A 14976-nucleotide genomic window follows, 5' to 3' on the forward strand; every position below is an offset into this window, starting at 1 on the left:
AAAAGGGAGTGAGAGAAAGATCTAAGACCATAGCTGTAGAGGACAGAGGCTTCATTCATGTGACCGACTGTAGAACCTTGGCTAGACTAGGAGATGAGGCAGCTGGAAAAGAGTTGGTTAATGAATTGTGTTATTTAGGAGTGGTTTGCTCTTACAGGTTTTGGTGGGGAAAAATTAAGTGAAATGGTTGTTGGGAATGGGAAAGAAGGGAGATTGGAAGTTATAATAAGAGAGTGGAAGTACCAAGTTTGAAACCTTGGAGCTGGAACATCAGGTGTCTTATAATAAGGTCCAGAATACGAATCTGTTTTTGATGTGGAGTGCATGTGGAGGTCTATTGAGTTAAGAAAAGAACTCTTGACTTAGATGACCTTATTGGTCCTCAACCCAGATGTTGATTTCATGGGAGATGGGAGAGGAGAAAATGTAAACATAAGCCATGTACTTAAGTCATCCAAGGAAGAAGAAATTGGCCATGAGGTGAAGTGATTTAAATTACATGTAGTATTTAGTGTTCTTTTTTTAATTTTAAAAGGTATACACATTTAGAATAATTTGTATTTGAATCCATCTCTCTCCTTTTTTCTGTCAAAAATGAAACTGTGAAGTAATTGCTTTTTCTGTAAGAGGCGAATAAGCATACTTTCACTTCTCTTATATCTTTTCTTCACTTTCCAGATTTTTAAAAATATAATCTTGGATTTTAAAAGTCATAGTATCATTATTACTGAATTTTTAAAGTCTTATGCATGTTCTGTAAGAATTATTGATATTTATATTGTTTTATAATCCAATTTATGACACTTTAAAATTAGTTCCATGTGTAACTTGTTCTGTGTTAACTACCAGTACATTTATATCACAAATTTCTCATTCCTGAGTTCTTTTTTATTTACTTTTTTCAGTCAAATGAGTACATCTTTGAACATTTTTTCCCCCAGAAAATTTATATGTTAGCATATCCTCAGAGCTTTTGTATATTTGAAAAATATCTCTAATTTCATTGCTTTCATACACAAATGACATCTTGTATAAATATTAAATTCTTGGATCATAAACTGGATTCTGAGGAAAATTCTAGAGATTGTTTCTTTGCATCTTAAAGTGAGTAGAGTAGTATAGGGAAGTCCAGTGCCTGCTGAGTTCATTCTCTCCCCCTCTCTGGCTCTATCTCTCCTTTCTTCCCCTCTTTTCTCTCTCTCCTGTCTTTAAAATCAGATCTTTTAACCAGTATTCATACAGGTATATTTCTTACTATTCTTTTTCCTAATCCTTTTTACACCTTTTGGATCTGCAGACTTAGGTCTATTCTAACCTTGGCAAAGATTGTGTTTTTCATTTGTTTTTGTGTCTTTAGGAATACCTATTGTCTTTCCATTAGGTCTTCGTTCTTCCCCATAGTTTGTCTTCTTACTTGATGTTTTAATCTGCTTGTTTTTCCTTTGCATTTCTTTTTATTTCCTTTGCATTTCATCAGAGCTTCCCAAGCTTTTCCTTCATAACTGATTTATTTTTCTTCATTGTAAGTTCTGTTCTCTATAGTTTCCAATTCTGATTTGTATTTGAACTGCATTGTTATATTCTTATAATATTTATTCATTGCATCCAGATCCTCTTTATTTCTGCTTTTCTCTCAGCCTGCCTCCATTTTGTCAGAGTATGATGGCCTATATTATTTTTTCTTTTCATTTTAGGACTACATCTATCTAAATTTCTTGAGAATACAGAACTATTTTTTTCCTAACAGGTATTAGTTTCTGGAAGTACACATTTTTCACAGGTATGCTCTTCATTTACTTCTTGAGTGGTACATATATGTCTTTTATTTTGCAAAATGTTTGAGATATCAAGTTATCTTTTCTTTATTTATTTTACTCATTACTCATAGTAACTGTTTGTCCATAAGCTGAATTAGTTGATTTTCTTTGGAAACCCTGCTATTGTTAATTTTTTCTCTCAGTTACAGTGAAGGTCTCTTTATGTAAACTGTTTAACAGCCTAGCAGCCCAAAGAGGTGGAAAGAGAGCCGGGGTGTGGGCCTCCTGGCAGAGAGACAGAAGCTGGGCAGCATTTTCTTCTCTGCGTGGAGAGGCCTCTGGGCCAGGGTTAGCTTTCTGAACATCCAACATTGGCACAACATCCCTTGCTCTCATCCATTGCCTGAGCCTGGATACTCTTTGGTGCTGTTGCATCCGGAATTTGCCCCAGAAGCACCACAGACTTCTTTGCTGTTTCTTTCTTTTCTTAGCAGACTCATTGCTGTAGTGGCCACAGGAGTCCGGGGACTCCCTGGTGCTTTACATTGCTGTTGACCTGGAAGGGTGGGATGGAGTTCAGTCCATTCTCCCCACAGCAGTGGGGTGGGCTCTCTGAAATGCAAATCAGATTGTATTGTTTCTTTGCCTAAAACGATTCAGTGGGACCCCCTTGTCTTTGGATAGAGTTCCAAGGGATCTATGTATAACTCCCTCTCCAGTCATATCTGCACTGATGCATGCCTTGCAATTGAACCATAGTGGTTTTTTGTTTTTTGTTTTTTCTATTGCTTCAAATAAACCGTGTTTTGCCTCCTGTGCAAACTGGTACACATACACTCCCTTCTGCCTGAAGTACTCCCCGTGCCACTCCCCTTTTACACATGCTCTCACACACGTACACATTCTTACACAACCTGATAACATATAGTCTCTTTCTCAATAGTTAGTCACAGTTTATCCAGCTATAATGCAGTTATTCTGACTTTAAGGTGGCATCACACGGCATACTTCTGAATCCTCCTGAAATATGCTGTTGTACTTAGCTCCTGGCTGTCTTATACATCTGTGCTGACCCTGGCACTAGGGAGTCATCTGGATTTGGAACACATAGCACTGAACAGATGGATAAAAGACCTTCAGAAACAGTTAAATCAGATATCATCCCCCAACTGGACCTGCAGGACATAGTTCTCTGTTCTCCTGCTCTCTGCTCCTAAGGCAACATGCATCTATTAGAGCCCTTATCACCCTCTACTGTAATTGTTTGCTTGCTTGTAAAATCCTTATTTTCTGTATGCTCCGCAGGGTAGAATCTACAACTTTGTTTACCATTATAATCTCAGTGTATAGGTCAGGGCCTGGCACATAGTGTGTATGTACTTGTGGAATGAATGAGCGAATGAAGCATTAAATTTTCCAGTTTTTCATGGTCCAACCTCATGCCTTCAAATTCAGAGCTGTTACTGGGTTCCATCAGGGTCTCTTCTCCTTACTTCCCTGAGATACTTTAGTATCTTTCTTCACTGTGGACCAGGTCTGGACTATATCTGTCAAGTTGGACTAATTTTGTATGAAAGGCTTGTATCTGACAATCATTGTCACTCATCACAGTGTCTGGTACCTATAAATAGCTTAATAAATAGATTTTTTAGGAGTTCCATGATGGCACAGTGGGTTAAGGATCCAGTGTTGTCACTGCTGTGTTCGATCTCTGGCCCAGGAAGTTCCACATACTTCAGGGGCAGCCAAAAAAAAAAAAAAAAAAAAAAAAAAAAAATATATATATATATATATATATATATATATATATATATATATATGCGTGCGTGTGTGTGTGTGTGTGTATTTACTATTTAAGGTCAATAGCAGCATTAGAAAATAGAGAAAAAGAATGATTCTTTGCTTATTTACCTTCATGCAGAGGTGACTAGAAGAGAAGGATCTCTCCTGAGGAGGGCTGACTTCTGACTGGGATATAGTCTTTAGGGAAATCTTGGGTTTCAGTTTAGGAAGGAAGGTAGCCCTACAATGTAGAGTCACCCTTGAGACATAGTTGAAGGATTAGGGTCAAAGACAGGATGGATTTGGTGTGGTATAAATGAGATGGAGTTCAGCAACTAAGGAAGAGGGTGGAATGTGAGGTATGTAAATTGAGGGGAAAATGTAGGTAAGGGAATGATGGAAACTTTGCGAGTATGAGTAGAGAGACATCCCAGAGGTGTGAGGGAAATTAGTTGAAAAATGATGATTATTTTGAGGTTAGAGAGACTTAAGTAAGAGAAGACAAGAGCAGATAAAATTTGTTTGACAAATATTTATGATGACTTCTCAAATATCTTTAGCTGGTTTCTGTGCTAAGTGCTGGGATTCACTGATGAGGTAAACAGCTCCCACCTGTTTCTCCATGGAACTTACAGTCTAGTGGGGAACATAGACATAACATCATATATTTCAATCATATAATTATCTGTAAGATTTTGAAATGCCCAGTAGGAAAAGGAGAGGTTTTAGGAGACCGTATTAATAGGCAGAACTAGTTGAGTTTAGGGTAGGCAAGTAATATCTCTTTGAGAGGTGATATTTCAGCTGTAGACCGTGAGTATGAATTATTAAGGTAAAGGTGAGCCTAAGAGTGCTCCAGGAGTTCCCTTATGGTGCAGCAGGTTAAGGATCCAGCGTTGTCCCTGTAGCAGCTCAGGTCACTGTGGTGGCATGGGTTCGATCCCTGGCTGGGGAACTGACACATGCTGCGGGCGTGGAGAAAGAGTGCAAAGAGTGCTGTAGGCACAGGGAACAGTTTGTACAAAGACCCAGAGGGGAGAATGATTATGATTATGTTGAGAAGTGATAAAAATAAAAAGCCAGAGTGCCTGGAACTAGTGGTATTTCAAGGGAAGAGACTGGAGAGGTAGGCAGAAAATGTGGATAGGATTTAGAATTTTATCCTAAGTGTATAGAGGTCTTCAAAGGCCTTGAATAGCAAATAGCACAATGCATTGTATATATTGAGATCATGCGGTGGCTCTTTAGAAGATATATTTATCAGGATGGAGGGAAACTAGGCTTTTGAGGAGTCCTGAGAAAGATGATCGTGTCTGGAATTATTGGAAACATTCATTGATATTCTTGTATGTATATTCCCCAAACCTACATGATCCCCTTAGCCACTTGTAACCCCCAGGCATTGTATACACATGTGTGTACTTGTGCATTAGTGTACACACACAATCTCTCATTAGGCAGACCCTGTAGATGCCAGGGTTTGTACAAACGTTTTAACCAGCTTTAATTCCAGAAGGTTGTAGAACAGTCAGGCTTGTCCTCTACCCTTTCACTTCATGAGCAGAATAGAAAAATCTCCTGTGTGTTGAGGAGAAGGTTTTGGGAAGGAGGGTGTAAGAATGCACTGCTACAATATGAAAAGCTGAACCTGCGCAACCCAGGGGCCTGGATGACTGCCGGCTGGAAGGGTATGTTGGAGATGGAATTCTCTTGATTTAACCATAAAAGAGGAGGTAGCAGGGTCAGGGCAAGGGCCAGTCAAGCTCATTTTTTATATGTTCCTCGTGTGGTGATTGTTGTTGCAATGAGAGTTGACCCTTAACAGGGCCATTGATGTGATAAAAGTTTTCCCACACACTTCACAGTTGAAAGACGACTGGGAGGGGTGAGGGCTTCTTCCCAAAGTGCTAAGGCTCAGTGATCATTTCTTTTCTTTCCCCTTTTCCCCTTCCTCCTCTTGTTTCCCAGTCACTTGTAACTCTAGAGTCAGATTGATGGTTTGTTTGTGGTATCTTAAGAAAACCATAACGAGCTGTTTGTTTCCTGGTGTGGTGCCGCTCATAAAATGGTGTCTGTTTAGTGGTCCACAGCTCACATGGCTGGACCTTGGTGCTAATGAGGCCCAGGTCATGGTTTCCATGTCAGTTCAGCCCTCAGACATTCACTCTGTTATATTTACTGCCACAGGCTGTGCCTATAGTCTTACTCCCTCGTCCTTTGATTTTAAGATCATAGGGTGGTACAATAAGAAAAGATCATCGTGAAAGCGATACTACTCCTACAAAACCAGCATAGCATCCTTAATTTTTCTAATGGTGGGTTAGTGGTATTGTCTTACATTAACATGGAAGCAATGCTAGTTAACGCCTAGCATGATTTAGGCATCTTGCACTTCCCCTAAGTTTCTCAATCCCGTCATTTTGAAGACTGACATAAAATGTTGTGCTCCCATACCCCAATGTCCTTTTCAGCACTGGATTTCCATTTTTCATTTTGTCTATTTCTGATTCTTCTTCCAACTAGCTGTGCAAACAAGACAAGTCACTGTATCTCTCTGGCCCCAGTGTCATCTGTAAAATGAGCACATTAGAATGAATATAGGAGTTCCCGTCGTGGCGCAGTGGTTAACGAATCCGACTAGGAACCATGAGGTTGCGGGTTCGGTCCCTGCCCTTGCTCAGTGGGTTAACGATCCGGCGTTGCCGTGAGCTGTGGTGTAGGTTGCAGACGCGGCTCGGATCCCGTGTTGCTGTGGCTCTGGCGTAGGCCGGTGGCTACAGCTCCGATTCAACCCCTGGCCTGGGAACCTCCATATGCCGCGGGAGCGGCCCAAGAAATAGCAACAACAACAACAAAAGACAAAAACACACACACACACACAAAAAAAAAAAAAAAAAGAATGAATATAAAGCCACCAAGCGTTTGGTACAGCGCCTGTCTTATAAACCTAGGTGAATGGCCAGCAAGTCCCTGCTCTCATAGAGCTTATAGTCTTAACAGGGATGAGTCTGTAAACAGTGAATATGTATGAAAGTAAATGTCTTGATAAATGGCAAGATGCACTGAGTAGAGTAGATGCAATGATGGAGAAAAACGGGGAAATGTAAATTGGGAGATCTACTTAACTTATAAGGTAGGAGCTGTAACTGGCCATATAAACAAGAGGGGGAAGAATATTCGAGGTGGAAAAAATAGGAATGCAGAGGCTCTGTGGTAGGAAGGAACTTGATATTTAAGGAACCAACAGTAAGCCATTGTGGTTGGAGTAAAATATATAAAGGAAAGGTAGAGATTTGAGATATATTTATGAGGCAAAAACTATCACCCAGAGAATTATCAGTATATGCAGGTGGCTGTAAGTGTTCAAGGTGTCAGCCAAGGACTTGGTACTATATCATTTCATACCATGTTAGTCCAGACTCAGAGTGGCACTAGAGAAAGTAGTTTCTAAAAACAGGTTATTTCTTTTCTAAAAGGAGATGAGAAGGGCCTAATAGCTTGTTGACTTAGGTGCACTGTCAAATGCCAGTAGCCTACAATATCTGGCAAGTGCAGTTACTAAGAAGGATAAGTGATGTCCTCAAAAACTGACCTCACTGAGCTTTGTGCAGCATATTTTGGGAGTTCACCAGCCAAAGTTGTGTGCTGACACAGATGATGATACACACTGAGACTTGTTTGGATTGAAGACAAATAAGTAAGTGGGTAGGGCATGGAAGAAACATAGCTCTCCCTTTTCCCCAGACGCTGCTGTGTGCTAAGTAGCTCCCAACTTCATGCTCTCTCCTTCTCTTGTCACTAATGTTCTATGTCAGACTCAGGTTCACAGGCAATTTTGATCCTGTCCTCCCCACCTTTGAACCTATAACTCCCTTTTGCTTATTGTAGCAAATTCATGGTTCATGTCAGAATCCAAAGCCTCAAATGATCTCCAGTCTTTTCTCATTTTAAACCCCACCCAGGAATACTCTCCAGTCATTCTGATACCATGAAGACCTAACCCAACTAAGCTGAGTGAGCCTTCTTCCTCCAGCCCAGGCCAATGCTTTCTTGCCATGGAGTAATGGGAAAAGCCAAAGGACCTCAGACAGTGCAACCGGCCCCTCTAAAAAATCACCCAGAACTTTTCCTGTTTCAATATTTAGTGACTTTTTGTCTTTAGTCATGTCTACCAAGGGTCTTCTTTCGTTGTCTCACTCTTCCATGCCTTCTCAGTGTGGTGCTCCAAGACCCTAGGATCAGGGGCTTAGTCTGTAGGTCTTGTTGCTCAAACCCAGAGCTGGATCGTCTTCTGCGCTGCAGTAGAAAGAACAGTCGCTTTAGAGTCAAACTGATCTGGGTTTGAATGACAGTGCTCACACTTACTAGTTTGTGACTCTGGGCGGGGGTGGTGGGGTTGGTGGTTACTTAACCTTTCTGAGCCTCATGTTTCTTATTTTTAGGCTTCTGCATTGGTTTCCTCCTCTGCCAAGAGGGCGGTGACATGAGGGAAGGGCAGTATCTTAGTAGACTTTCCATTGGGAATTTTGGAACAAGTAATTTAGTGGCACCCTGGTTACTGTTTCCTACATTCTGAGTATAATAACTAGATGCTAGAATTGGAATGAGGAAAAAAATTCTGGCAGAAATGTGCCTGGGAGGGGTTTTGTTTTGGAGAAATGTGCCTGAACCTCAGAGAAAAAAAATGATCCAGTCTATAAAAACTTAGTAATAAGCCAGTATTCTCTTGACTCTCTAGATTTGATTTCTCTAATGGTATCTAACACACATACAGTCTTGAGGCGAGGTCTAACCTTCAAAAGTCAATTTCAGTTAGAAAAATAGTCAACTGTACCCAAAAAATTAATTTGATTTTTGGGTAGTAATTTAGAGTCATATATTTTTTTTTTCCCAGTAATTCAGTCGTGTGAATTATGATTTTAGTCCTCACCTTCTCCATTGTGTCTCCTTTCCCATGCCTTTCTGTACTTGGGAAAACTGAGACATAACAGAGATGGTTTTGATACAGCAAGATTCACACCTCAACTTTGATAGGAGTTTTAGAGTCAGCAGCTCGAGTTCAAATCCCAGCTCTCCTGTACTCCCTGCCTCATACTCAGCAAGTTATTTCACCTCTCTGAGCCTGCTTCATCAACCATAAATGAGGTAATGTTTGTGACACCTCAGGCACAGTGCCTGGCTCATAGCAGTGCCTGGCTCTTGGTTTCCTTTACTGAAAGTGCCGTATTTTCATTCCAAGCATTATTTTATTAACCTAGTCTGTCTTACTGGACTTTTTAAGTGTCTGGCTATTACAATGCATATGAAATAGATATGAGAGATTTTAAAATGCATGATGTTTTATCCTCAGAATTATCAGAGCCAGTAAGAAAGAAAAATGACATTCAGATTTCTCAACATTCAGCAAGTCGGTTTGGTTTGAAGGGTAGCATAGATATTTGAGTTAGCCTAAGTGTAAGAGATAAGACTCTGAGTAATTTCCAGGTTACATAAACTCTTCACCTACCTCTTGGTTGTGTTTTCATTTCTAAATCTCATCTTACATCCTAATTACACATCTGTCTTTACTCTGGGGTAGCATTTCTGCCAGTAAAGTATGGGAGCAAAGCTTTCTGTACAAAATGACATCATTTACCCTGGGGGAAACGATTGCTCCTGCACTCACTCACTCACTCACTTACTCATTCTCTCACTCTGTATTAGTTAATTCTGTGGGTTGCAGTTGACAGATTCCCATCTGAAATTTGGGAAACTTATTGGAAGGGACACCTGTCTGAATGGCTGTCTCTTGAATGGGCTTAGGAAGAAATGGTCTTTGGGAACGACTGAAACCAATAATTTGAATGCCCGCAGCTTCTGTTTTTCTTTTCTGTGCACATCTAATTCACTATTATCACTTTATTATAGACCAGCCACTTTATTCTTTTGGCCCATGTGGCGAAGGGTTCCTAGTCCATAAGTTTGGAAAAGAGACACCTTGACATAGCTTGTATCAGATTCCCATCCTTGATCAGTCAGCTGTGACCAGAAAGGCATGATCATGTAAAGATGTGGTAGCTCCTTCAAGAATTTATGATGAAGTGGGGTGAGAAGAGGAGCACAGAAGTAGGGTGCTAAATGCAGAGTTCCAGAAATGTCCACATACCCACTCTGCCATTGTAGGTAGTGGGATCATAGCTGGGAATACAAAAAATATACCTGAACTGAGGTTGCTTGGAACCAAGTGATGGAAAATTGATGTGCAATCAAAGAAGCACAACAGAATGATGCTGGTTCTGTAATAAAGTATGTATAGTTTAGATAGGAGGGAAGTCGTCAGTGAGGTTGGATCAAATGCCTCTAGCTTCTGTCAGCAGTCATGTCTGCACAGTTGGGCACTTTGCACATGTTCTGAAAATACTCGAGCCAGTGGAATTATTGTCTGGGGACTAGGTATATAGCTTGGCATTTTCTGAGTGTAAATGTCATGTGCTTTTTCATTGAGGCGTCTGCATCAGAATGCCTTTTTCCAAGTTATTCAATGAGGTTTTTACAAAGAAAGAATTAAGGAGACCTTGAGGTTTTTTGAGTTTCAGTCACTTGTCATCTTGTGTTTTAGAGAATTCATATGATCTGAATATTCATTCCCTTTGATATCTTCCTAAAAGACCTCCCATAAGACTGATTCATCAATTTGTCTTACAACTCTGGTGACCTGGCATTAAACTACTTGTTAGTCACACATTCCTTGCTTGTTAAGTCGAACATATCCTGTTCCCTGCTATGGGGCTTAAGAGCCTTTGCCATAGTCCCACATCCTTTGCTGTCACAGTGACCAGCATTATATCCGTAAGTGGTCTCATGTTATCATCCTCTAGTTTTATTTTTCCAGCAGAACAAACTGATCCTTTTCCATCTTCTGTTATGTTAGGTTGACTTTTCTATGTCTTTTTCCACTAATCCACCATTTGCTCCAATCTCATCATCTTAGCTTTGCCTTTCACATTCAAAGCTTTTATTATCCTTAATTTCTTCTCTCTACCTTGCTTGCTCTTACATGTATTTTCTAATTAAACCTTTTATTTTGAGATAATTGTAGTTTCACACAGTTATAAGAATTAACAGAGATACACTCTGTACCCTTAGCCAAGTCTCCCCCAGTGGTAAGTCATTTTGCAAAACTACTGTCAGGTATCATAACCAGAACATTGATAATGATAGAGTCAAGATATAGAAGGGTTGCCCTAGCATTTTGATTTTTAGGTTACTTCTCATTATTCTCGTCATTACTTATTTCTTAGACTCTTTTCTGCTGCTCTTCTCACTTATATATTCATTATCCCAGGGACTTAACCAAGTCAGATTTAAGGATTTCATAAGACTCAATCTTCTCTTCAATAGACTGGCTGGATTTCATGGTGTCAGAGTTTCTAAGGATAGCAACTTGCACTGTCTAAATTATTTGCCTGGAACAAATATCTGGGTGTCTCAAGGTGGCCTTAAAATTCATGAGAGGAAAAAAAAATACAAAAAAATTTATGTGAGAACCTGGTCTGCTGTGAATTAGGTTTGCCTTAATTTGAGGCAGGTTGCACATGGGTGAGGAATGTATGGAGGCTGATATGCCCCTAATCCCCTGAGACTTTAAGACCCCTAATCAAAAGCACTTTACCCCCCAAAGGACAGTTCTGCACAGAGGATGTAGATGAGTGCCTGCTACAACCCAATGCATGTCAGAATGGAGGCACCTGTACCAACCGCAACGGGGGCTACGGCTGCGTATGTGTTAATGGCTGGAGTGGAGATGACTGCAGTGAGAACATTGACGACTGTGCCTTTGCCTCCTGCACTCCAGGCTCCACCTGCATTGACCGTGTAGCCTCCTTCTCTTGCATGTGCCCAGAAGGAAAGGCAGGTAAGGTCAACAGAAGGACAGAGCTGGAGGTCAGGGAAAGGGCTGGTGGGCATTTGGGATTTTTGCCTTCATCTCTTTCATTCCTTTTGGGATGTGTCCTTTTAATTGCCATCTGTGGGAACATGCCATTTAAGACTGTTCTTCTAAAAATGTGATTGCTAGGCAAAGTGCTGTGAAGTTAGTCTTCTTCCTTAGTATTTCTGGCTTCAATTTTCCATCCCCCCAAAATGAAAGTTAATAACTATTGCCTTGGGAACATCTATAGACCTCCTTAAAATTTTAAGCTGAAAAACAACTCAGAAATTAAGATAAATTTCTACAAAACTAAGACAAAATTACTAATAAATGGATGCCGGCACTTAATTTTGAGAAGAAGTAATCCATTTACTCAGAAAAAGTTGACGAGAGAAACATGTAAGTGTATTCCAGCTCTCAGTATTGTCTATAGAAATATTCCTCCAAGGGGAGTTTTATACTAACTACAAAGTTAGTATTGCTCTAGCCACTCGGTTTAAGAGCTTCTGGTTCTAGGAATAGTGCAGTGAGGGGAGGAATGTGATGGAAGAAGATTGCTTAGCTGAGCGAACTTTGTGCCCAGCAGTTCTGCAGTGTTCTTATATCTATGCCTTTCCAAAAGCCACCCCCCCAACTTTGTAGAAGAAGCCTTAGTCACCTCTTCTTAAGCTAACTGCAGACTGGAAAATCCAGTTCCCATGTGAACTATGCGGAACGTGGGGCCTGGTAATATCTTCAGAGTCTTGAGGGCACTTGAGCCAAGAATGCTGACACTGTTAAAAAGCTGCCCTAGTAGAGGCTGATGATGTTCAGTTGGTTTTTTTCTTCTGAGGCTAGTGAAATGCAGGTGGCCCCATGACCATCAGGAAGCGTGATTTGGGGGAGAAAGTAGGTTGCCAAATAAAAATATAGGAGCCATGTAATATTTGGGACATATAGTTGTTTATCTGAAATTCAAATTGAACTGGGCACCTTCTATTTTTATTTGTTAAGCATGGCAGCACAATGGAAAGGATATCCCCATTTTCCTGTCTCCATGATTTAACCATCTCACTTTATAGCCTCACCTTATCTACCCTGGCGGGGTGGGGGGCTCTAGCTAAGGGCTCAGGATCAGAGCACCAGGGTTGTCTGCAGAAGCTCCTTGCTTTGTTGTTGGCTACAGCATGTCCCTAAGATAGAATCAGGCAAAGGGGAAGTTGCCTCTAAATCTTCATATTGGATTTTGATGAGCTGATCCTAAAGTTTTCCCTCTTCAATGAAAGAGAAAACTGTTTCTCAATAAGAGACATTTTCTCTTTGTTCTCCTTACTCCACCCTGTGACAGGTCTCTTATGTCATCTGGATGATGCATGCATCAGCAATCCCTGCCACAAGGGGGCACTGTGTGATACCAACCCTTTGAATGGACAGTATATTTGCACCTGCCCACAAGGCTACAAAGGGGCTGATTGTACAGAAGATGTGGATGAGTGTGCCATGGGTGAGTACACAGAATTTCTAGTTCCTTATGTTATCCATCGAGCTCTGTAAGCATTTAAGCTGAAACACATTTTACTTCACGAGCATGTTTCACCTAAACCTCAGCTATCACCTGTTAGATGCCTGCCCACTCTTTACAACTAACTTTTCAGGGTAACCATATATTCTGTTCTGGGAATTGAAATATATGGAAGGTTTGTACTAGACTCTTAACATAAAGCCCTACCTTAGTGACAGTTTGGGCATAAGAGGCGCACAGGAGTTGACATCACCCTAGTCTGTCTTTCCATCTTCCTTCCCTCTCTTTCTCCCTCCCTCCTATCCTTCCTGCCCCCTTCCTTCCTTCCTTCCTTCCTTCCTTCCTTCCTTCCTTCCTTCCTCCCTTCCTCCCTTCCTCCCTTCCTCCTTCCCTCCCTTTCTTCCCCCTTCCTTCCTTCCTTCCATCCTGTTTATCTGTTTACTTACTTTCTGATTGATTGATTGATTGGAAGAAAACAGGACATTGAGAACAGATTATTAAAGCTGTGGACCTAATGCTAATACTCTGACCCACTTCTGTAGTCTACATTTGTGTAAATGCCATCAAGTGCTTTGATCTTGGTAATTGGTACTTGTGTTTTCCAGCCAATAGCAATCCTTGTGAGCATGCAGGAAAATGTGTGAACACAGATGGTGCCTTCCACTGTGAGTGTCTGAAGGGCTATGCAGGGCCTCGTTGTGAGATGGACATCAATGAGTGCCATTCAGACCCCTGCCAGAATGATGCCACCTGTCTGGATAAGATTGGAGGCTTCACGTGTCTGTGCATGCCAGGTACATGGGCCATCAGTGTGTGGGGTCTAGACAGGGGCATTGCACTGTGCTTCTCTTTGGTGGAGCACTCAGTATAGTGTGTCACTTCCGTGAGATCTGTCAGTATTTAATCCCTAATAATGGCAGTGTTCCCAGCCAAGGGGATTCTTACGGAGTAAAGCCATGTTAGGATTCTTAGAGATATGGAGACCAGTCCTGATATGTCAACATTCAGAAATGATTTTTAAATTAAATATTCTTTAATTTAATAAAAGGTTTAATGATAAAAATTCTTTAAATAGCGAGCTTTCTTCATCCCCTGGTATATCACAAATAGGATACCATTCATTTATAGAAAGTAATTTTATCCCTAATTGTATAGGAACTTCAATTTACCTCATAGTGCAGGGCACATGCTTTGTTGTATTCTGGAGCTCTTCTGCAGAGACTGTTGCTTGAATCCTCTGACAGCACAGCTAAACCCAGCTTCAAATGATGTCTGCCAGTGGCTGCTTTGCCTGAAGTGCTAGCCCACTCCAGCTTTGGAAGGCCCTTTGGACCTTGACTTGTACCCTGAGAGCAACAGTATCTCTGACTCAGCTGGTCTTTAGGAACTTGGAGTGGGGACCCTGTGTGCCTGGTACTATCCTGAAAGCAAAGCCTGTCTAGGTCAGAGAATGTGGTTCAGTCTCTATTGGCATGCCAGGTCTTACCAAGGTCTTTGGAGGTAATCTCTTCTCTCTCTGCAGTGATGCAGATACCACAGGTATTCCCCTGTCTAGCTGATGCCTAAAGTGACTGTTACCCATCATAGCTGAGTCCCCTTTTCCCTCTGCAGAAATGTTCATACTTTTGGTGGATGTAGTCATCTTTAGTAGTGCTTTCTTGGCCAGAACTTGCTTTTCTCTTTTTTAAGCCACTTGTGTGGTCCATTTTGTTCAGGTTTCAAAGGTGTGCATTGTGAATTGGAGATAAATGAATGTCAGAGCAACCCTTGTGTGAACAGTGGACAGTGTGTGGATAAAGTCAATCGCTTCCAGTGTCTGTGTCCGCCTGGTAAGTGCCCACCACCTGCCCCTGTTTTCTCTGAAAGCAAAAAGCTGACTGACCAGAGGGCTGGGAGGAAGGAGAGAATGTGTGTGGGCTGTACATGAGGAAGTCATTAAAGTGAGTGCTTCGGGATAGGAGTGTGTGTGTATAGAAATGGGGGATTCATTTCAGCTAGGATATCATCCAAATCCTTTGTGGCCAGAA

General features: G+C 41.2%; 1 protein-coding gene and 1 long non-coding RNA gene across 4 annotated transcripts in view; one reads left to right on the forward strand and one right to left on the reverse strand.

Moving 5' to 3' along the window:
* Window positions 1-14976, forward strand: part of NOTCH2 (notch 2) — a 200827-nt gene that overhangs the window by 124626 nt on the left and 61225 nt on the right. For all 3 annotated transcript variants that reach the window (XM_021090691.1, XM_021090690.1, XM_021090689.1), the window contains exons 6-9: window positions 11200-11433; window positions 12776-12931; window positions 13555-13743; window positions 14665-14778. In XM_021090691.1, coding sequence (XP_020946350.1) covers window positions 11200-11433; window positions 12776-12931; window positions 13555-13743; window positions 14665-14778 — 693 coding nt within the window. The remainder of the gene's footprint in view (window positions 1-11199; window positions 11434-12775; window positions 12932-13554; window positions 13744-14664; window positions 14779-14976) is intronic.
* Window positions 7664-14677, reverse strand: LOC102160224. The gene is made up of 2 exons (XR_001308402.2): window positions 14119-14677; window positions 7664-7835 (listed from the first exon to the last, which is right to left on the reverse strand). It is a non-coding gene; the product is annotated as an uncharacterized LOC102160224 (long non-coding RNA).

This window comes from Sus scrofa, chromosome 4, assembly GCF_000003025.6.
Source record: "Sus scrofa isolate TJ Tabasco breed Duroc chromosome 4, Sscrofa11.1, whole genome shotgun sequence".
NCBI lineage: Eukaryota > Metazoa > Chordata > Mammalia > Artiodactyla > Suidae > Sus > Sus scrofa.